At 32.8% G+C, this 24,585-nt stretch overlaps 3 protein-coding genes across 3 annotated transcripts; all 3 read right to left on the bottom strand.

Moving 5' to 3' along the window:
• Positions 1-2,322: 2,322 nt before the first annotated feature.
• Positions 2,323-6,359, bottom strand: LOC105804415 (ubiquitin-conjugating enzyme E2 2). Its single transcript, XM_012637025.2, has 5 exons — positions 6,023-6,359; positions 5,912-5,937; positions 4,771-4,860; positions 4,579-4,667; positions 2,323-2,875 (listed from the first exon to the last, which is right to left on the bottom strand). Exons 1-5 carry the CDS (start codon positions 6,145-6,147, stop codon positions 2,747-2,749), a joined length of 459 nt encoding a protein of 152 aa, XP_012492479.1. The 5' UTR covers positions 6,148-6,359; the 3' UTR covers positions 2,323-2,746.
• Positions 6,360-8,778: 2,419 nt separating this feature from the next.
• Positions 8,779-11,209, bottom strand: LOC105804414 (histone-lysine N-methyltransferase SUVR3). The gene is made up of 2 exons (XM_012637024.2): positions 10,444-11,209; positions 8,779-9,349 (listed from the first exon to the last, which is right to left on the bottom strand). The coding sequence occupies exons 1-2, from the start codon at positions 11,138-11,140 to the stop codon at positions 8,961-8,963; spliced, it is 1,086 nt and encodes a 361-aa protein (XP_012492478.1). The 5' UTR covers positions 11,141-11,209; the 3' UTR covers positions 8,779-8,960.
• An 8,448-nt stretch (positions 11,210-19,657) lies between these two features.
• On the bottom strand, positions 19,658-23,826 carry LOC105804416 (probable zinc metalloprotease EGY1, chloroplastic). Its single transcript, XM_012637026.2, has 10 exons — positions 23,349-23,826; positions 22,256-22,720; positions 21,980-22,120; positions 21,685-21,786; positions 20,850-21,061; positions 20,604-20,654; positions 20,444-20,513; positions 20,275-20,343; positions 20,124-20,174; positions 19,658-20,033 (listed from the first exon to the last, which is right to left on the bottom strand). The coding sequence occupies exons 1-10, from the start codon at positions 23,706-23,708 to the stop codon at positions 19,875-19,877; spliced, it is 1,680 nt and encodes a 559-aa protein (XP_012492480.1). The 5' UTR covers positions 23,709-23,826; the 3' UTR covers positions 19,658-19,874.
• Positions 23,827-24,585: the final 759 nt, after the last annotated feature.

Below are 24,585 nucleotides of genomic sequence, written 5' to 3'. Positions count from 1 at the left end.
CTTCCATTTTGCTTTACATGAAAAAATCTTCAGGATAATATACATAGATATTTTCCTAGTTAAATTGAGTTTCTTCTCCTAGTTAAACTTTGCTATCTTTTCCTAGTTGAACTCCGATTATACCAGAGATATTTTAGTATGATTAGACCTCTAATCTTAGTCTATTTAAAGGGGTCATTGTATCCCTATTTTGATAGGCCAATTAAGAGGCAATTAAATATGTAGTACTACAAGGTTTTTCTTTTAGGGGTGACAAGATGTAGTCGCAGATGAGTTTTGGTGAGAGTTTTCATGGTAACTATGGAGAGAATTTTGTTTCCGAGTTAGGGTTTTGTTTTCGAGGTTTGGATTTGTACATTTAGTATGTTTTGGTTTATTTTCTCTATATTGTACTCTCGTTTGTTTACTCATTTAGTGAAAGTCGAAGCCTCCTTTGCTTGTGGTTTTTATCCTCTTCAAAGAATTTTTCCACGTAAAATTTGTGCTCGATCTTTTCTACCTTTTCTATTTCTTTGTTTATACGGGTCAATCCCCAACAAACTGATATCAGAGCTTGATTTGAATTCTGCAATCGACTCGTTTAGGATGGCAACAACGCGATTCGACATCAAGAGGTTCGATGGGATCGCAAATTTTAGTTTATGGTAAGTTCGAATGATGATAATTCTAGTTCAGAACTGCCTAAAAAAGGTCATTACCAGGCAAAAGCCCGAAAATCTAGACTAGTCAATGGGAAGAGCTTGATGAGAAGGCTTTGTCAACAATTTACTTTTGTCTCATGAACAATGTGTTGCAGAATGTGCTTACAGAGAAAACAGTAGCAGCCTTATGGAGAAAATTAGAAACCCTTTATATAACAAGGTCTTTGGCAAATCGATTGGTGTTGAAACAGCGCCTATACACATACTATATGGACGAATGTGAGAACCTTAAGGGTCACATCAGTCAATTTGTTACTCTCTTGAACGATCTGAAAAATGTTGAGGTTAACATAGATGATAAAGATTATTAGGTTATGCTATTATTGTGCTCTTTTCCCCCTTTGTATAAAACTTTCAAGGAGACCCTAATTTATGGTAGAGATAAACTCTCATTTGAGGATGTGAAGGGTAACTTGTTGAGTAAGGAAAAACCTGATAATAAGTTAGGTTCGGCAGCAAGTTTGGAAGTCAAGCCTCAATTTTGGTTGCTAGAAGTAGACAACAGTCTAAGGATTCAGGTCAGAACAAATATAGTTCAAGATCGAAGTCGAGGAATCATGACAAGACATGTAACTACTGCAAGAAGTTGGGTCACATAAACGCAAAATGTTATAAGTTGAAAAAAAAAAAAAAAAATAGGGCTACTAAGAGAAACAAGGATCTTCTATATATACATGTAACTACCTTTTCTATTTCGTTGTTTATATGGCCGATCCCCAACACTCAACCTATAAAAAAATACTATTAAGCATCTTCTATATATACATGAACCACCTCTAATTTCATATCTAATACTTTGTCCAAACCCACAAAATAGCGAGTTGTAAGTTGTTCATTAAATTCATTCAAACCAATTCTAATGGACATATTATAATTTAGCAGTGTTGTGGTCCATAGACTTTTCTATCTAAACATTTAAACTTTTTCTATAAAGTTGTCACAAAGCTTGTGTTATCTACAACAATTTTTCAGTCTGCACCTCATCTTGAACACCGGGCATCCAATCATAGCTTTAAAAACAATTTCTAACATAAGCTTTGATGCCTATTTGATGGAAATTAAGAAAATATGATGAATCGACAAGGATTATATATTATCTTTATTAAAACTCTATTAATGATAATAAATCTCTATTTACCTATTACGATCAATTATATTAATCCTCTAGTAAAATATTTATACGCAAAAACTCCATTTACTATGCAATGGACAGTTTTTCCATGTTCTTAAGCAAGAAGTTTTACCTAAACCAAAAAGATCAAAATTTTTAAACTTTTACGAAAGTGATTTTGGATCTTATTAAAGTCATCATATCTGCCATAGTGTCATCCCTCTCAAAACACGTTTCAACTTCAATAGTATACTACCCCTAACAATCCTATGGTAATGACATGGCATATTCAATATTTAACGAAAATACAAAACAGGCTCGAATAAAATAACTTCAAACACAAACTTTAATTAATTAAGTTCAATCCGATGCTCCATGATTATAGTCTGTAAAAATGACGGATCTAACTAAAATATCCAAATTCAAAACTCCTTTATATAAATGCTTGGAGTTTTAGAAAGTGGAGCATATACAAGAAGCAAATGGAACTGGATTCAAGCAAAACAGGGGTTCCAAGCAAGCAACCATTCATATTGTTTGAAAATCTTACAAATTCTATTACAAAGAAATGCTCCTCCAATTTTGGACTGTAAGAGCAGTACTTGTTTTTTGCCTACGACATTAGTACTTGAAAAAAAGATATTCATATACAGATGACACTGACACACAATACAGAATAAAAAGACGAGGAAAGAATAGTATTCAACATCAAGAAACAAGTAAAAAAACCAGAGCTGTTTTAAGAGGCAGAAAATCAAACCCCATTCAAAGAAATCATCAACGAAACTAAAGCAGACTATATTACTTAATTCCCAGAACACAAGGCTAAGAGAACGGCATTTCGACTTCACCAACACCCGCACCAGCACCAGCACCATCGTCAGCATGTCATTTTTCATAGAATGACGCCAGGTTACAGTTGCTAGCACTGCACTTAGTCGGCAGTCCAGCTCTGCTCCACAATTTCACGGACTCTTCTGTTGTACTCCCGCTTATTCTCACTAAACATTCGAGCAGCTTCCGAGTTTGCTGGGGAGTTCGGATTTGGATCACAAAGTAGAGACTGGCAAAAGCACATAATTGTTGTTAGCATGTTTAGCCTGCTTTAATTAAGAATCTTGGATAGACATTTCCTTGGCTTTTGAGCAATGCAAACAAAGGTAATTAACTTGATAATGATAATTAAAAAGAAAAAGTCCAGATTGGAGCCCACTTTCAAGATGATTGCTTGATGTTGATCAAAATATTAACTTGTAATCACAAATTTCAAAGCAATTTGTATCAAATGCATGCAGTAATACATAGACTGAACACGTGATGAAGTTGTGAGGACAGGAAAACATCTTAAGATCTCTTCACTACATGAAGACAAGATTAAACTTGATAATTGCGCACATCAAACCACAAGTAATTTTAACCAAAATGTCCGAAGACTTATGCTAACTTCATACTGAAAAGAATGTTGAACAATGGTTTAAAAGGGACATCGTCTTGCCTCCTTTACACAAATTGATCTCTTACATGAAAATCTTCCTATGTTATGAGAAGTGAATGAAGATGCAAAGGATACATGAGGTACTCATCGACCAAAGATAACAAACAAAAAAATAGAGAGAGAATTGCGAAATGTAGAAGGGAGTTGATATATTTTTAAGAAGGGCCATAATACAATATGTTATTCCCATGTTTAGTCAAAGATGGGCTCCTATAATTTGAAACTACTTCAATTCTTGTTTCTAAGATATTCACCTTCCTTCTAGAAAAGTAGCTTCTATAGATATAACTTAGATTTTATTTTATTAAAAGAATAGCACTTGTCTAAAGTTGTCTCATTTTTAACTGTATCGGTGCACTCGATGTGAAGGCAAAACATATTGGCCCCTTTTTCAACAATATGAATTTTACTTCAATCGATTAGAAAATGGAGAGTTACTAGAATAAAACCTTGGGCCAAAGTTCCTACGATTTCTCCCTCAATTATCTAGTTATAGAGAAAAAAAAAACTTGAAACACATAAAAGGCTACACAGACTAAAATCAGTCACTCTTTTGGTTTATTGACTTCGTTATAAATATAATTAATTTTCACACGTTACGAAGAGACACCCTCCATCCCTTAATAGTTGTCCACCCTGCATAAGTAATTTGCTAAAGAAGAGACATGCATACCTATGACAAGAAATTTGACAATGACTACTTATTAACTTTTATTCATGGACAAGAACTAAAGGACCACTAAAAAGGAGAAATAGACTAAAGTTAAAGGTAAGAGGGATATGACAGCTTGCTCATCTGCAAACTGGCCTACCACTGAGCCATAATACATAGACTTGCACTTGCTTATGCAACATGCACCTCTACCGCACACGTCATCCTCTATTTGAAGTTTATTATTGCATTATCCTCACAACTACTCAAGTCCTTTCAAATGTCTTTGTTTTATAAAAGTTTGATATAAATGATTTTCAGGGAGTCCAATCACTGGCTTCATAACTTTTTTATGTTTGTCAAGTGCCTACCTTTTTGTTAGACATAAACACTGATAGGCCAAACATAAACATCGAAAGCAGACACATATTGAATGAGTTGTGCAATAAAGAGATGCGCTATGGGGAGCAATTACTTATGTAAAGGCACATGTAACTCGTAAAGTTAGAATTTGAAATTCAACAAAGGGCGAACACCATGGTTTAGAGGGAGCAATTGATAAAACATAGTTTCTTCATAGAGGAAATAAAAAATGCAAAATAGGCAGAGAATGCTGCACCTGGATAGAGGTGAGTATAGCTGCAACATCATATATAGGACTCCACTGATTTTGTAAAATATCCAGACAAATGCTCCCATCTGCATAGACTGATCAAAACATGACCGATCATTTGATGGGAAAAGAAGCAAAAAAAAAGGAACATTTTGCACATAAAGCTAAAAATAAAATCAATGAACATCTTATACATACTATTCGGATGAAACATTCGTGAGACGAAACGGACAGTTGGAGGCTTATTTGGATAATCCTCTGTAAACTGCAAAGTCAACTTGAACGTGCCTGAGAATTTCAAGGAAACATTCATGTTACTTGAGAAATAAAAATAAATTATTATCCTAAAAACAAGAAAACAAAAATTTCACTGTGGTAAATAGAAAGAATAACCAGGCAATAAAAAAATAAGACATCTAATCTAAGAAACCAGTGCCTATTGAGTAAAGGTTTTATCAACTAAATTTCCATTTTATTGATTACAGCCAACCTCGTCAAAGCTCACAAAAAATGCAACTGAAATCATGTTTTTTTTAGGGGAAAACCTCCCTCAAAGGACCAAACACCATAAATTCAACACTTAATCTTGCTACCCTTACCTCATTATACCCAAGCAAGCCCTCAATAATTTCCTTACAATCAAACCACCAAGTTATAGCAACAAAACAATTTGCACAAAACTTATCATTTAAATGCCACAGTTTTTGAACTCCAAAGATGACATGTTACAATTCCAATGACAAGGAGAAAAAATCCCCCCCCCCCGAATTTCCAATAATAAGGCAATTCATTAAACATGAGTTGCCAATTCCTTGCACTATACTGATCAAACAAATGTTCAACAGCAATAGTGGCAAAGAAAAGTAGCGAAAATGCAATTGCTATTATGGCCAAAACCAATGGTCAATTGACAATAATCATGATTCATGAACATCAAAGGACAACACAACAGAGGCACGCACATAAGAACTCTAAGAGGCATAAACCAAAAAAAGTGCATCAATGAAAAAACCGAGAGAAAAAATTTGGCCGCACTCAGTCTTCACCAAATCAAAGAAATCATGTGGGCTTGAATCATGTATCACTGCTAATTGATTAAAGCATGCATGCAAAAACCACATAACGCTTCACATTGCATGGACAAATGACAAATTTAGCAAGAACTGGAACAACAAAATGATACAATTTTATCAACTTTCACCAAAATCCAAAAAGATAACATAATTAGCAGCTCAAATTTCGAAACTTCGACAAAATCCCCAAAGAATATATCAACAGCATAATAAATAAAACCAAAAATCCAAGAAATTCAAGTAAGAGAAAACAACAAGAGTATTACCTCCATCCCAAGGAGTATCGTCAGGCCTGCAAAAATATCGAAAACCCCAAAATTAAACGAAAGAGCGAAAGGAAACGAAAAGAGGAAGAAATGAGGAAAATTGAGAAATACCCAAAAATAACAGCGTTCCAAAGCATGATATTATTATCTTGAGGAGCCCCACTAATACCAGCAGGTGGATCCTGCTGTAACCTCTTGAAGTCTCTCATCAGCCTCTTCCTTGCTGGGGTTGACATCGCCTTCCTTCTTTTCTAAAACCAAACCAACCCAATCCGATCCAAATAAATAAGTAAACCCAATTTTCTTTTTCAAAGAGAAAGAGATCTGAGGTGAAATCTATGAAAGATCCATCTCTGGGATTTGATGTTTCACAAAGAACAAAAAGGTAAAGCTAGGGTTTTCTTTTTCCCTTGTTTTCCTTTTTTTTCTGCTTGGGAGAACGGATTTGTTTGTATTTTGTTTATAACGGAGAAAAAAAATACGGTCGGCAATGTTGTGACAGTATGGTCAAATGAGTTTTGGAACCGACGAATAGTATCTCGCCACGTCAATGCCAATTAATTTCTATTTTTTAATTGAAAATTTTAAGACGGCAAAAAACTAAAAAAACATACAAAACTATTAAAATTTTAGGTAAAATCCCAAATAACCCTCCTAGAATAATTAAAAATTTAATTATGTTATTTATCGAAAAGTGCAAACCTTTTAAATCATGATTAATACCAATTAAGCCCTTTGAACTCATTTCTCTGTTAAAATCTCTAGCACGTAGTTAAATGTTGACATGGTAATGAGTAAACTAACATAGAGGGTTTAATTGATTTTTTATTTTTTGAAGTTTAATTAATCATTTAATCCTATTTTTTAATTTTGTTAAAATATAATAAAAATATAAAAGTATTGAAACATCATTATGTTATCTTTGGGGATGTGCAAAAGAAATTTGAGACAATTGAGTAATAAAATTTCATTATAAATTATGAAATTATAGACAAATGCTTAATTATGTATATTGATAAAGATTTTCAATTTCACTTCTATCTCATACTTAATGAAAAGGTATTGGTTAAAAAGGGAGAGAAAAGGAAAAAAAAAAGTTTGATAGTTTTTGCTTATTGACTCCAAAGGTAATAAAGTACTTAAATGGGAGCAAATTTTTTCCGCACCATCAAGTTGGAGCCTAACAATGAAAGTCCTAAATGAGTTTAGAAAGCATGCTAAAACTTGATTATGTTCTCTCGACTATTCTTGTACATTGGTTGGAAATACGATTGCATACACACATGAAGACGACCTATTGGTTCTATTTTTTTTTAATCGTATGATTTGTTGTTGTTGAAACTTCAATTGTATTCATGAAACATGCTTACTTGTCTCATTGGTGTGTAACTATGTATTCAAGCTAAGTATTTCTTTAAGATTACATGTGTATAATTATTAATTTTGTTTGGGGACAAACAAAAGAAAGTTAAGCATGAGGAGTGTGATAAATGCTCATAGTTCATTATTATTTTACTTTTTATTGATCTTCAAGTGAAATATTATGCCTTTTAACTTCATTTGCATGTTTAGTATTATATTTACATACATCAACATTTTTATTTATTTCTACTTTGACTTTATATTAGTTAGTGATAAATAATTCTGCGTTTTTGTGACATTAATCAAGTGCATTCGTTGGAATGCAAGGTTGAGGATTATCAAGAGCAAAACCGAGGAGGGTCGAAGGACGAGTAGGTCACGACCCAAAATACTCCAACCCCAACGTGGATTGTGCAACTGTTTAAACACTTGACGCTCGCACTTCAACTCAAACGTGATGCCTTGGCTTCAAGCTGCCACCTGTCCTAGTACAATTGACCCTGTGAGCCCTAGCACCTTGCTACCAAGCCACGACACCAAGCATGCATGACATGGAATTTCTTTATCGTTTTGACTCTAGACTCAAGGCTATTTTTAACCTTTTTTTTTCAAATATTAAAGTCCAAGCAAGTATTGTGACATTAATTTAGGTCAAATAGGCTTTATACATAGGACATTTTGAGAGGGTTAGATAATTTCTATTGCATTAAACTTTCAGCTTTTGCAACTTATTGCTTTTTGCGTTTTTCTTATTTTATGGATTGGTAAAATCTCTTTTCTATTTAAATGAATTTTAAAGTTTGTCAAATCTAATTGTAGTTTAGTATTTGTATATCTTCTGGTTTAATTATGAATATTCAGGTTTAATGAATATAGAGTTCATATACAATTGCTTAGAATATTTGCCTTGTTAATTAGAATTGTTAAATCCATAATTGCTTAATTGATTCTAGTACTTGTGTAACATAGATAGGCATGAAGAGCTATACATTCTATGTTGTGCGAGCATGTGATCCAACTTAAATAAACCCCACTTGTATTTGTTTGTTGGTTAGAACTAGACTTCTCTCAATCTTAATGCTACCATTAAGCTAAATTATAGGCACAAAGTTATAGGGTTGTTTATTGGTAAAGAAAATAATTTCAAACGAAATGCCCCTTGATTATCCAAGCGCGGGGTCAACTATTAGCAAACCCAGTGATTAATCTTTCACGTTTTATAAATCCATTAAAGGGGTAAACGCTGACCACGAGTTTTAAAGCTACTCAACTTTTGATTATCACTTTTTTTTTTGCTAAATTTTAATTTTAGTTTTCTTAAATAATCCCCCCTCATCTTTATTTTGTTTACTTTTGTTTAAGAAATAGAATTATTATCGATTACTATCTGCAAGTTTATTTTTTAGGAATTATTTTTGATCTCGAGAACCGCAACCTTTTTCTATCTATGGGATGAGGCATCTTTTGTACCCAAAAACAATATTGGTTTAGAGTTAATTTCTAGGTTTTTAAAACAATGAATTCAAACGGATATCAGATTGAAAACGAAATCGAAGTTGTTCTTCATGTACACTAAGAAACGAAAGTTTGAGTAAAGGGTTCTAACCGGTTGTCTAGCCATCTACGAGCATTACCAGTCACTTGTGGAGAAACGACTCTTGGTTGATGACATCTTTGAGGTTGGCTTTCAAGTATGTTCTGAAGGTAATGTTCCGAGACAAGAAAAGCTACCGCAAAAACATTTCGAGCCCTTAGGCTGAACCCTAATTTCCCCATAGCTAAAAGTGAGCTCCTCGCCTTCTTTTATGTCTTTCGAAGCAAAGAAACAAAGGCGAGGCAAAAGAGCTCCTGAACTTCTTACAAGTACTGTTGATAGATTACCACCGTCACATGAATGGTTAATGAAGCGAGCAACATTTCCAGCTCTTGTGGCATCTATGTTAATTCGCAAGCATGCATTCCCAGATGGAAGATGTTCCCTAACAACAAGAAGAGCAGACGAAAAGTGGTCATCTGAAGCAAGTTTATCGTAGATTTGTTGCCTCCTCCTAGCTTCTTTGGTTGTTAACAGCTCACCTATCAATGTAGATTGCAAATTTAACAGCATTTTAAGGGCTAATCTCCACACAATTATGCATCGCACATGAGAAACAATAAAAGAAATTACTTTCATCGAAATATATCTAAAGCAATTTCTTTGAGACAGCATGTTTCCCTGATGCTTTGGTGAATGAATTATCATTCAAGCCCTCGGCTTTTCTTCAAGAAGTTTGCAAAAACCTTACGTAGCAGCATTAATTACAACCAGACCGAGATGGATTTGTATTTGGCAAAGAAAAGACACATGAAAGTTGTACAACAGTAAGAACCACAAAGAAAGGACAAGAAGATGGTGACAACCAGTGAGCAGAAACGAGTTGATGCTAGGAGGAAATGGGGAGAAAGCTAGCTGGATTGCTCAGGACTTTCAATGGTAAGAACTACAAAAGCAAGGACAAGACAACGGTAACTGCTAGAGAGAAGAAAATGAGTCTTGATACAAGGTAAACATCAGTCTGATAATAAGGAAAGACAGCTGGCATTTTGCTAAATATGCCAAGTTGTCATCAATTGGCGACACAAAGCCAAATAGCATGGGGGAACAGGGAGAAAGCTAGCTGGACTGTTAAAGATTTACTATAGTAAGAACAAAAAGCAAAACGAACATGAGCTAATCACAAAGCAGAATAGCATGGGAAACCCCTCTTGGGTGTTGGGTTGGGGAGAACCAGGAAGCTAGCTGGATTAGTGGACAAGACAGCAACAGCTAGAAAGCAGAAAGGAATAGATGCAAGGCAAACATCAGCTGATCAGAAATGAGTGACGGCCCCAATTTTGCCAAAAGGTGCCAAGTTGTTACACATCGGTGACTCGAAGCAAAAAGCTAATTGCTAGAGCAGAAATATTATCTGGCCTGCATCATTAATTTGTGATGGTGTTCTCTCTATGTTGTGCACACATATATCTTCAAAGTTCATTTTCCGATGGAAATTAACGAAAAAAGGGGAGGAAAGGCTAACTAAATTTATCAGACAAAGATACTAAAAAGTAAATAACCACAACAGTTTCAAACATTCAATAAAAGATTAATTTTAGAGAAAAAATGGAGGTTAAGTGTTGAAATGAAGTACCTGAATACTCACAGATGAACTGGCCTTGCTGAATCCACTGAGCAGCATATAATCCCCACCCTTTTCTTACATCCTTCACAATCTTCAATTGAACTTGTATTCCTCTCTGACTCAACCGATTCCCACACTCCAAACGGCAGCCGCAACTCGGTCCACACTCACTCCTTATCCCCATCCCCTCGTCCCCTTCCAATTCCATGCACGGACATCCGATCACATTGTCTTCGCTCACTTTTTCACACCTCTCACACTCACACCCTGACTCGTCCATTACACTCACCCAGCTCCCCCCGAGGAGATCCATTGAGTCAAGAGTACAACCCATTTCAGCATACGACGAGCCTGAGTCGGGAAGGACCAGAGTTTGCGACGAGTTGGGCCCCCAAAATTGGCGGTTTAAAGAAGAAGAAGAAGAAGAGGGGATTATTTGAGAAGGGGTATAGAAGAAATAGGCATAAGGGTATTGATCGACGGTGTTGTGAAATGGGATGGGAAAGTTTTCAAAAGATCTTGAAGCGTCAAGGGAGCGGTAGAGAGTGATGGAGTGGGCCGCTCGGTGAAGGGTTTTGCAGGTGAGGGAGACATTAGCCAGTTCTTGAGGGGTTAGCCATGGAAGGATAAGGTCTGCGCATTGCAAGAAAGCATGGCTCAAGCCTAGTTTGTTTTGGGGGGGTTTTTTGGGTGATGGCGGCAACATGGAAAACCATCGATCTCATCAGCTTCACGCCTGTAATGAATTATAGACTTTCGGATTGTTTAATTGGATTTTGTTTTTTTAATTTGGGCCTAAAAGTTAATCACCTTTCAAAAAATATACTATATATATATATATATATTATATATCACAGCATATGTGGGGAAATCGTCTAAATTAGCTATATATGTAAAAAAAAAAATTATAGAAAATAAATTGATTTCGGAGGGAAACTGTAAAAGAGCATCCAACTATACAGGTGGTAACAAAGCACACCCATCTTTAAATTGCATTTTTTATTTTTTATATAATTAATATCTTTAGTTAAATAATTAAATGTTAATAATTTTGTCTTAAGTCCTTGGTTTGATTTCAGGGCTAAATTTTAAATTAGTAAAGGTAAAATTACATTTTAGCCCCTAAAAATAATAAAATTTGATTTAATCCTTTAGAATTTATAAAGATAGTGGCTATTAAAATGGTGAAATTGTATTTTACTATCGTAAAAGTTACAATTTAATCAAGCTTCACTGTTTGATTCCTCTCTTACTCACATTTGTATTTTTATTTCATGTTGTTTTAAATTTTTATTATTTTAATTAATTTTTAACATATTAGCTCATTTGATTAAATATTTAAATAATAATGATTTTATGTTTAAGTCCCAAGTTCAATTCCTCCTCTTCTAAATATATTTGTAATTTTTAAAAATAAAAAATTTGAAAACAATATATTTATTAATTAAAAATAAAAAAGCATAAAATAAAAATTACAAATGTATTTAGAAGAGGAGGAATTGAACTTGGGATTCAAGGATAAAATCATAATTATTTAACTAAGGAGTTAATATGTTAAAATATTAATTAAAAATAATAAAAAGCTTAAAACAACATGAAATAAATTACAAATATATTTAGAAGAGGAGGAATTGAAATTGGGACTCAAGGATAAAATCATTATCATTTAACTATTTAACCAAAGGAGCTAATATGTTAAAAATTAATTAAAATTAATAAAAAGCTTAAAACAACATGAAATAAAAAATACAAATGTGAATGAGAAAGGAATCGAGCCTACGACTCAAAACTAAAATCATTAACATTTATCCATCTAACCAAAAAACATAATTATATTAAAAAAGTAAAAAAAAAAAAGATTTAAAGGGAAAGCGTACAGCTAGACACGCTTTTCTGCCACCTGTGCAAAAAGGATGCACTCTAAACAAAATCGACCTATTTCCCTAAATTTTCAAAAAAAATTATTTGGCCAATAATTTTTTTGACATAAATGACTAATTTATCCATGGAAATCAAGAATTTAAATGAAAATTATACAAAAAAAAACATGAAATTAGCACAAAAACACTATTTTACATATAAACTATTTTTTAGTAATTTTCTAATTGTATTAGGCGACACTTAGTAAAAAACTTAATAAATAATATAGATAAATAAATTTATATAATAAATATACTAATGTACTTATCAAAGTTTAAAAAAAACCAAAGATTGCATATATATACACGCATAATTAACGGAGGTAATAAAATGTGCATAATTAAAATTGAAACGATAAAATATAAAAATAAAACTTTAGTTGAATGATAAATTAAAAGTTTTATTAATATAATTGATTTGGGTTTACATGCATATTTTTATTCGTTTTTTAAAAATAAAAAGACTAAATTACTCTCAAATAATATAACTTATTTTAATTACTGGAAGGTATTTGCATAATTTTCCAACCGAATTAACGATCTGATTGAGGATGAATTGTTATTAAGTAAAGTATATTTTCGTTATCCAAATTACTTGGAACTAGACCTGTCCATGGGCCGAGCCCATAGAAAATTTTCAGCCTGTTTACTAGGCCCGAGCCCGGTCCAGCCTGAAATATGGGCCTGAGATTTTGCCTGTGCCCGCCCAAAAAAAATATGGGGCCCGAGTCTGCCCGCCAAATTGCTTTTAATTAAAATTAAAATTATTTTTTTAATAAAATTAAAACTAATTGTTAGTAAAATTATCAAATTTTTAATTGTTAATTGTATTAATTGTTGTAATAAAATCTAACATTTGATTAGTAAATTTATCAAATTATTAATTATATTAATTGTATTAATTGTTGTAATAAAATCTAACATTTAATTAGTAAATTTATCAAATTATTAATTGTATTAATTGTTGTAACAAAATCTAACATTTGATTAGTAAAACAAACTTGATGTTTTATTATTATTATTTTGTAACACTAGTCAAGGAAATGAAAGTAAATAAACTTAAAATAAAAAACTATTATATTTTAAAAATAAAAAAAAATATATTTAATATTTTTTGGGCCGGGCCAAAAAAATCTTGCCCGAGGCCCGACCCATTTTTAAAACGGGCCTAAATTTTGCCCAAGCCCATATTTCGGGCTTATATTTTTACCCAAACCCTCCCATATTTCGGGCCGGCCGTCCCATAGACAGGTCTACTTGGAACTACTAAACATTTTAATCCAACCAATTTTTTCTTTTATCTTTTTCTTATTCTCCTTCTTCTCTCTTTGTGTATATTAATTTTATAATATCTTTATAACATTACTTTTTATTTAAAATCATGAATAAATTTCATCAAAAAATAATTAAGGAATTGAAAAAATATTTAAAATCAGTTATATTAGTCCTACAAATATTTAATATTAAAACAATACAAAAAGTCATCATCTGGGATTGAAGTTCTTTGATTATTTCTTATATTTTTAATACACTTGGATTATAATAAGCTAGATTATTAACAATTATAAGTATAAATTTATAGTGTGATTTGCCAGAATGAAATTTTAATATTCATTCCAAGTTTAAAAGGATCAAAAATAGATAAGTGTTTGCGCCATTTGTTATTTTATTTTAAGCATACTTAATTACCTCCTACTTAAAATAGTTTTAAAATAGATATAATGACTTATTTGACCCTCCAATTTTACAAAAATTATTTTACTTTTTATTTAATTCTCTGTCTCCTTTAGCCTTTGGACTTGTATTTTTTGTCAAATCACCCAAAAATAAATGAGAAAATTAACTTTTGTTGTTAACTTTATTGACATAGCACTCAATGACACATTAGCAATAAAATATTTTTTAAATTAAAAATGCAAATTCAATGGTTAAAAGAAATAAAAATTAAATTTAAGACTAAAATGATTTTTTATAAAGTTGGAGTGCTAAATAAGTAATTATGCTTTTAAAAATAATATAGATAATCTATGATTCAATATTATAAAATATTATTAATGAATAGCATTAATGAGATTCCCGTGCATGAAGTTTAATTATGAATATTATGGACTTGAATCAACTTTTTATTATAAATAATTTTAAAATATAATATCCATAATATCTGCAATTTGTAATTAATTAATATATTTATTGACACGTCAATATCTTTATTTAAAGATTAGCAAATATATTTTTTAATAGTAAGATCAGATTAACTTTTTTTAAGAAAAGAAACAAATTAAAGTATTATTAATAGCAGACCCAGCTTTAGGGTCGTTTGAAGGTGCGGCTGCTCAAAGCTCAAGGCTAAAAAGATTTAAAATATTAATTTCTAATTTTTAAGGGATCTAAAAAAAACTTCAACTTTTAAAAGTAAAAAAAAAATTACCAACTTTTAAGGGCCTCTAATTTTTTTAAATTTTAAGGGCTCAAAATTCATTTACCAACATTTAAAACCTAAAAAAATTCTCTAACTTTTAGGAGACCTAAAATCCTATTTTATTATTTCGCCTATAGTCCCTAAAATATTAAGAACGGGCTGATTAAGAGATATGATTATTAGATAATTAATGCATGATAGTGATTGTATATTATTAAATTAATCTTTTAATATTATAACTAATTACAGATGTTATGTTTCAAAGAGGTAAATGGTAAATTTTAAATATGTTGTAACATTAAAAAGTGGACAAAATGAGATTTAGTCATACTTATTAAATTCTCTTCATTTAAAAATAAACTAAAGTCCTAGAGAGCAATTGTTAAATTTTATTGAATCAGCTATTTTTGGAATTTTTACTTCATACATAATTTTATAATTATTTATTAATACTTAATATTTTTTATAAATTTTATGTTTTGTAATTTTGTAAAATTTCTTCTTTTACAGTTTTTAATCTTTTAACAAATTTTCTTTTTTAAAATCATGCCACATGGTAAACACAACCTCAAAAAGTGATTAAGGGAACCATTACACTTAAAGGTCAGAGTTAATGGTCAAAGAGGTTGATTGGATGCATTTTCTTAGTTCAAGAATACAATTAGGCACAAAGAAAAAAACTTAATTATTTTTAAAATTTAAAGACTTTTTACATCTTAAACCTTTAATTAATTATTTTTCTTAGAATTTTCCTTTATTAAGTACCATCATTGAATTTTTGGGTTAGTAAAATTTGTAAACTTAAATGAAAAAGTGGGTTCAAATCTACCAAAAAAAATAAATCAAAGGACCATATCCAAAGCCAAATCGTTTTTAAGTTGGTAAGATTAGGAAATATTAGGATATGTTTAGGGCTTTAGAAAAAAATTGGATCTAAAATCTTTCGATTATTGGGTTATTTTAAATGAAAATAGATACTTTAACCCAAGTATAAATATTACGCTTTAAGCAATACTTTTACCCAAAAAAATACATTAGATACTTAAGTATAGTAGTTTTGGGAGTCAATTTTGCATTTATGCATTTTTTTTAAAAATTTTTGAAATCCTTTTTATTAGCATAATGCAAAAGAAAAGATTTACTTAAATATGCATATAGATAGTTGTACCTCGATACTCATGAGTGTCAAGATCAATATAACGTCGAATTCCACATAATTTATGTTTTGACGGCGAGGAAAAAAGTATGAAGACCTTGATACTTATGGTGTAAGATTAAAATAATCAACATTGATCGACACTTATGAGTATTTAGTACATGTAAGCCCAAGCAATTCATTTAATATAAGAAACCTATCTATGTTTTCTCCTATAAATACCTCCATCCCATTCTCCTTTGTTTTCATTGAAAATTCTTTTCAAAAATCCTTAACATCCCTCTCACCTAACAAATAAGCTTTACTTTTGCTTCTCCAAAAATTATTATTCTCTTTAGATTCTCAAGAGGAAAGTATAGAGGCCTTGACACACGAGTGTTGAGATTTGATCGAGTATTTATTATCCGTAGGTCCAATCACTTCGTTTAATACAAAGGACTTCAACACTTACGGATATCGATATTCTCTAACAGAAAGATTCTAGAATAGTATTGAAGAAGAGAGTAATTATTACATGTATGCAAAAGAAAGCAAGCTGCGTTAACAAAGTGATAACAAAGTGAAATCATCGGAGTGATAGCAGAAAGGAAAAAAGCATAACCAATCACGGCTTATCACAACAGCATGACAATTCTATAGTTACTTGGACTGATTTAGCTTTAGCGCAGTTGGTCTGGCTTGGCTTTAGCACTCTTTGAATCATCAGCACTTTTATTTTCTAAATATTGCTTGACAGAATAGACACGGAGCTTATCTCGGAAATTTTCAAACATTCCTGCTGTGAGAGGCTTTGTGAAAATATCAGCAATTTGGTCTTTTCCTGGAACATAATTGACCTGTAAATGACCTTCCATGACTTTTGGCTGACGAAGTGAACATCTAGTTCAACATGCTTAGCTATCCAACACTATGGAGTTGGAATTATCACACCAAATCACTAGAACAGAGTGAAGCATCACACCAATTTCATTCAACAAAGATTGAAACCACATCATCTCTGAAGTAGCATTAGCTAAACTTCTATATTCGGCTTCGGAAGTAGATTTGGAAATGACTCTTTGTTTCTTTGAAGTGTTATCACCAAGATATATGCAATACCTAAAAGTGGATTTTTGGTTGTCTAAGAAACCGGCCCAGTCAGCATCTGAGAACCCAGCGAGAGAGAGGAAAGAGCGAGCAACTCAAAATGTAAGACCATACTTGGATGTGCCTTTAAGATACTGAATGATTCTTTTAACAGCGACCCAGTGAGTATCATGAGGATTTTGCATATATTGACTGACCTTATTTACTGAGTATGCAATGTCTGGTCTAGTGAGGCAGACTTACTGTAAGGCTCCAACGCTTTACCTATAATACTTAGCATTGACCAAAGGAACCCCCGAAAAAGAAGACAAAGTTGGTGAACTAACCACTGGAGTAGGGACAAGTTTAGCATCTGTTATTCTAGTTCTGTTAAGCAGCTCCAACACATATTTTTGCTGGCTGAAATGCATAATATCACCACTTCGAGTGACTTCCAATCCAAAAAAATAGTGAAGCTCCCCAAGGTCCTTCAGGAAAACTTAGTATTCAGAATTTGTATCACCTGCTCTACATTCTCTTTAGAAGCTCCTGTCACGACAATATCATCAACATGTACTAATAGAAAGATGCAACCAAATGCAGTTTTCTTGAAAAACAGGGAAGGATCAGCTCGAGAAATCTGCAACTGAAGTTGTTCGAGCAAAAACCCTCTAACTTTTCAAACCACGCACGGGGAGCCTGCTTGAGACCATATAATGCTTCGTGTAATTTGCACACCAAATGTTGACCATTATCTTCAAGAACCTCAAAACCAGGAGGCTGGATCATATATACATCTTCAGAAAGATCTGCATTTACAAAGGCATTATTCACGTCTACTTGTCTCAATTGCCACTTCTGAGAGACGGCTAATGCAAAAATAGTTCGAACAGTATTGGCTTTAACCACAGGGTTGACGGTTTCTTGGAAATCATAGTCGGCAGATTGAGAGTAGCCTTGTGTAACAAGACGGGCTATGTGTCGTGCCACAGTACCATCAGGATTCTTTTTAACCTTAAAAAGTCATTTACAACCAACAAGTTTTCTGTCAGGTGGTGGCGGCACTAAAGACCAAGTTTGATTGCGCATCAATGTTTCAAGTTCATCATGCTTTCATAGAGGATATGCCATTGCCTCATGTATGGTAGTAGGTTCCTCTATACTGATTGTGGAACTATAGGCTTTTGGCTTGAAGACTCCTACCTTGCTTCTTGTCACCATAGAATGAGTATTGACAGTCAACCTAGGTACAATAGTTGTTGGCGAAGTAACATCCAAAATTGGTAAATCATCAACAGATGAAACATCAGGTGAAGAATTGAATGCCATATTAGAAGTAGAAGGTCCAGATGAAGAGAGAGAGGGGGAAGAAGAACTCATAATACAATCAGAAACGGAGTAAGAGTGTATATCCGGAAGAACTGGAAGAGTTGTAGTGTCAACCTTTTATATGAATTCACTGTTTCAGAAGTGGCAGCAGCAAATGGAAAAGCATTTATAACCTTTACGTGGACTACTATAGCCCAAGACTGTGCATGGTGTAGAATGAAACTCCAACTTGTGTGGATTATATGGAGAAGAAGTGGATAGCGCAAACAGCCAAAAACTTTTGAGAAAATGATAATTGGGCTTGTGACCAAAATGTTTCTCAAAAGGAGATATTCCAGCTGAGGCTTTTTGTAGGCAACAAATTTGTAAGATAAATTGGAGAAGTGAAAACATCACACCAATGAACCAGAGGAAGGGAGGCATGAGCAAGAAGAACAAGCCCCATTTCCACAATTTGTCATTCAACTTGGGAAGTATGCGGACAAGACAAATGCAGAACTGTTGAAGAGGATGCAAGAAGCTACGAAACTCTCCACCTCCATCAGTTAATATTTGTTTGATCTTAAAACCCAATTGAAGCTCAACTTGTTTCTTAAAATTAAGAAAAACACTCAAACCATCAGATTTGTTCTTGGGAGTGTCTCGAGAAAAAGCATTAACAAAAGATAAATAATATGGATGATCATATAAAAGGAATGGCTGCTTTCTTTTTTCCCTTTAAACCATTCTCTTTATGTTAATTATTGAAGATAAAACTAGCTTTTAATATTCATTAATTTTTATAATATAGATAAAAATAGACACGTGATCCATTTTAATACTGTCGAATGAAAAAGGTATAATTTAAAAGCTAAATTGAATATTAAGTCTTGATCATTCATTTTCTCCTCTCAAACTATAATCACGTAAGAAAATATCATTGCACATTATTAATCAACGATTCAAATGACGATAAATGGATATAAAATAAATGACACATCCACATTTGAATTTTAATTTATATGCTTGTTCAAATTTGACCCAATTCAAAATCTAAAATTTATTTTATTTTAATAAATTTTTAATATAACAATAATTCAATTCAAAATATTTTGAGATAAATAAACAACTGACTAATAAATCACAATTTTAAGTTCAAATTTTTAGTAATTTTATACTATTTTATATTTACAATAATATTATAATATTTAATTTTATATGTTTAAAATATATAAAAGCAATCTAAATACATGAACTACTAAATTTATTCGAACCGAGCCGATTCATGATCACCCTTAATTATAATTACGGCAACTGAGTAAATGCCAACAATTATAAATAAATAAAAAATGAGGAGAAAAGAAAATCAGCAAAGATATCATATCTAATTTTCTAGGAATAAGTTACAATAAATGTAGAAAGTTGAGTTCCCCAATGAATCTGGAACCAAAATTATGAACTATCAAAGGCAAGAGTTAATGGCTGTCATCTGAATTATATTTGGCTTTTTATGTCAAAATTGGCTTTACTCTTAAATTCTTTCTGAACATATGATATATATATGTATAACACATCAAAATGTACTTACAAGGCCTATACCTAGCTCTTCAGCAAGCTCATCCCATACAGGAAGTAGGGTCAACACAACAAGGAAAACAGCGACCGTAACCGCTGTTTTCCTCCATGTTCCAACCTCGGTTACATCGTTTAAGCAGGGTTTTTCGGGAGTCCTCTGAGTATTTTTCATTAAAAATAAAGGTAATAAGAAAGACGGTTGTTAATTCTACTTTAATTTATTATACTGAAGTTCCAATTGGCATACCTGACATATCAGCACATACAGACCCCAAGGAAGCGATAAAGGTCCTCCAATCTGCAAATAAGATGAAACAGATTAGCTGCATCGTATCAAAGACAGGAGGAACTCATTTAAAACACACGACCAGGGATGACTCTAACTAGTAGGTGCATACCACTCCTAATCCAAGCAGTGTGTATGTTGTCAGACCAAACCCGACCAGTGCGCCCTTTCCATAAGCACCCTGAAAAACATGCAATTAAACTATCAAAAATCTTGTGGCAAGATACCATCAAAGCTAAAGAATGGGAATGACTTGAAGCTCTCTATCAGTATGAAGGTACCTGCACAGCCCGTCCACCATCAAGACACCCCACAGGAAGCATATTAAAAGCTGTCGTGGTTAAGCCACACCTGAAATGGTGGGTAACTTGTATGGTAAGCTTACCAAGAAATTCCAGACAAAGATTTTAGGTAAGCAGATATCCAGGAATTTAACCCTACCATCCTGCAATCACAAGTGGATGAATTGATACTGTTGCAGCATGCATTGCCCTGTACATTTAGAATGTGATGTCTGTTATATTCATTGCAAAAAATTGATCTCAATGACCTCACACGTACAACTGTTGGAATTTATATTCATATAAGAGGGAATGTGGAAAACAACATTATTATCTCAGTTTCATCAAAGCTCATGCATAAACTCTGTTCAGTCAATAATAAAGCCGTTGAAGCAAAAGGACATACGCATAACCAAGGGTTGCTCTACTTATGAGTCCAAGAAGCAATGAACCCTGAAACAGCATGCTAGGAACCTGCACCAAATCCCCAGCTGCATCCGGATTTGATGAAAGCAACAAACCAACAGCAAACATTGAAAAAGACAGTGCAGCACCAGCAAATGGACCCGCAAGGGAAATGTCAACTTGGGTACTACGGTCAGGAAGAATAGATTTGAACTGCAGGAAGTGAGAGTTAAGGAAAGCTTTTAAAATATCATTAGAAAAGCAAAAGTATTTCAATTAGACATTCCTCATTCCTCGCATCAAGCAAGTCAAACCAAGAAAACAGGTAAGCAGAAAATAATTGAAGAAAAGATTCCACCTAAGAAAACTTTTGACAGTAAAAAATATAAAATCCATGCTCTGCCAGAAAGGTTTACAATTTCAGGAAACAAAGACAAGGTCATTTTGACCCCAGGGGAAGAGGGAGGTAAAAGGTAGAGAAACAAGAGTGATGTACATTCAGAAAGAGACACTGGATCATCAAAAGATGGATCTCAAGACAATCTACTTAGCAAAAGAAAACATAATTACTACAATCTATCACTACTAATTATTTTAATATAAATCTCCTAAAAGGACAAGTTACATTACACCACATGAAACAAGGGTTTTCGAGTTAGAGGATGAGTTGGAACAACGAAGCTCTTGATCAAGACTCAACATGGCTCATACTGACTTAAATATCCTATTTATAAAAGAAGGCAACAATCAGATCTTTGAAAAGGGCACCTTGGACAGAAACCATTAAAAGATAATCTGACATATTGAGTTGCCACATAGAAATAGGTCACACTCACCTGAGTAATAGCTCCAAAGCTTCCAAGAGTGATGTTCGGAATAAAAAAAGGAATGCTTAGTTTTACTTTCTTTGGAAAAGCAGCCAGAAAATGCCCAAGTTCCTGCAGGCAACAAAATTCATAACATAGCAAAGTCAAACATGAGCACATCAAAATACAAATCGATCTAGTTCAATGATGTTAATCATAAGCAGATGATTTTTTTATAACTATACCAAAAACAAAACAGCTCAAACTGAAAAAAAAAATGGAAAGTGAAACATCAGAAAACCATCAAAAAGCATGATATGCATACATGAAATAAAAGAACACCCAAAACACCATATGCCAGGGGCAATGCTGACTCTACAAATGGGTATAGTAGTTCCATATCTGGTGGATCAACTGCATTTGGATCTGTAAAGTATTTTACAACCTCTGGAGGAAGTCGGTTTATCTGTAAGAGATTGCACATTATCAATATATTCAGAAAGATCAAAATGGTAATGAGAAAAAAATGCAGAAAACATAACTCCTATCTTCCTACTGATAAATGCAGCGATCTCAAAGTATTTCTACAAAAATGGAATACCTGAGATGCAATACCTAACTCCACACTGGAACCTATAGTCAGGAGGAACAGCAAAATAGCTATCACATACTGCCAAAGTGTAGTTGGTCCAGGTTCTGACACCTCTTTCCTCAGCAAACCGAAACTCACTCGTGGTCCACCACGCGGGTCTGGGGCTTCAGAATCAGGCTCCTCAACCATGAAAAGATTGTATTTATCACCCACGATCTCAGCCAGTTGAGTCTGGAGTTTGGTAAAAACATCTTCTCTCTTCCCTCTTAGATTTCCTAGAAATAGGATGCCCTCACCAAGGTCTCCAAATGGCTCTTCTTTAGTCACCCAAAACGTCGAATAGCCAAAAAGCTTGTCCTTAATTAGCTTTACATCAGCAGGATCAACTTTCTCAGGTCCAAGAAGCTCCATCAATTTAAAAGAATCAATTTGGAAATCATTGTAGACTGATCCAAGAGGAGCTATGTTTGGTGGCTGAAGAAAGGAAAGCATCAACAGATTAGAATCTGATATGTCATTGCACTGTTATCACATTTTTCCCTCTCTGTACTCATCTTGCCAGTATTTACAAAATTCGGCAGCATTTATATAAAACTATGTTACTCAACTCAAGTATGAGTGTCGGATAAGAGTTTGTATTTGACACTAGGTATATATTTTTTTCTAAGTTTCTTCTACGTATTTTAAGGGTCCTTGGAGGATCATATCCCATTCCCAAATCTGAATATGTGTAGTCACTTGTATTACCACTTGTTATTCACTATTTGATATTTGCTTCCTTAAAGTTGCTAAAACTCAAAATCATAATGGATTACAAATGAATAGATGATGAAAATGCAAAACCAAACGTAACATAACTGTTCCATATAACAGTGAATTCGGGCATTTTATTTGCAATATAATATAATTTGATTCTTAATTCCTAGAGGAAATAAAATGAAATTTGCTCTTATATTCAAAAGACAATTAAAACTAAACATACAACCTTTTTCGTCTTCTTTTCTCTTTCATTTATTCTAACAATTTTCTACAAAATTGCCAAATAAATTTAGAGAATAAAATCAATAAGAAATGCAAAGCAAAAGATAGCAAAACGCTGTACCCTGGAGGAAAGGGACGGAGGCAGCTCATTACTGGTGCGTTTCTCCTGCACAGCCTTATCTTCGGGCGGCGACGCCGTCGTGACGGTGGATTCCGTGGATGAAGCAGTATTACTACTATCCTCCTTAATCTCTCCATCATTTTGGGTGTAATCAGCGTCATTATTACTATTATTAGTGGCGCAAAAACACCTAAATTTGAGAAACTTTTCCCGAGAAACTTCCTTGGGGATTAAATAACATAACTTGGTGTTCAATTTCCTGGACCCGAAGACTTGGACCCCAACTCTTTGGCGGAAAATTGAACTGGAAGTGAACCTCAAGTTCACGGCGTTAAAACTAAAGCTGGTGAGAGTCCCCATCCAATCAAATAAAATTGAAAAATGAAAAAGGTTTGAATTATTTATTTCTTCTTGGTTTTGGGTGGGTCTTCTGAAACACAGACAGTGAGAGCATAAAATTTTATCCTCTTCTTTGCGGGATATTCAAAAACAAATATCTTTTCTTCTTTTATTTCCATTTTCTTAATTTAAATTATATAAATATTTTAAATTTAGTATATAACATACTAATATTTTAAATTATTATTGGTGTAATGATAATAAATTCAGTAAATCCTTAATTTTAATTATTTTATTTTAAAATTTCATATATAAAATAATGAAAAGACAAAACATTACATTAGTCATTTAATAAAATGGCATATTAGTCATTTTCTAATTGAGTTGGGACTTGATGAGGGGTATGGATGTTTTAATTAAGTTTTAAACATTTGAAATTAAATTTTAGTCTATTATAAATTTAAAGAGTTAATTGTACTAAATATCTCCACACTATGACCCTTGTTCTAAATTGATCTTTAAATTTTAAATCGTTCTAATTACATCTTCAAACAATCGATATTATATCAATTACGTTATTTCGTCACTAAAATCGTTAGTTTAACTGTTAAAAGACAAGCTAGATCTTATGTGACATAATTTAAAATGAAAAAATTAAGAAAAATGAACATTGTAAAAGCGAATGTTTTAAAATTTTAATTTTACGGTTTTCAAAACTTTTACGTAAACTTTATCGTTCACTCTTTTTTTTTAGTTTTACTTTATTATTAGTTTTTACTTATGCGACAACATTCTATATTTTTAATTTTAAATTTATCTACATAAGATTTGACGTATCATTTAATGATTTTAATAATAAAAGGACTTGATTGATATAATATACATATTTTGTGGATGT

The sequence above is a fragment of the Gossypium raimondii genome, chromosome 11, assembly GCF_025698545.1.
Source record: "Gossypium raimondii isolate GPD5lz chromosome 11, ASM2569854v1, whole genome shotgun sequence".
Classification (NCBI taxonomy): Eukaryota; Viridiplantae; Streptophyta; class Magnoliopsida; order Malvales; family Malvaceae; genus Gossypium; species Gossypium raimondii.
Note: the sequence above shows the minus strand (reverse complement) of the source record. Positions and strands in the feature narration are given on the sequence as shown.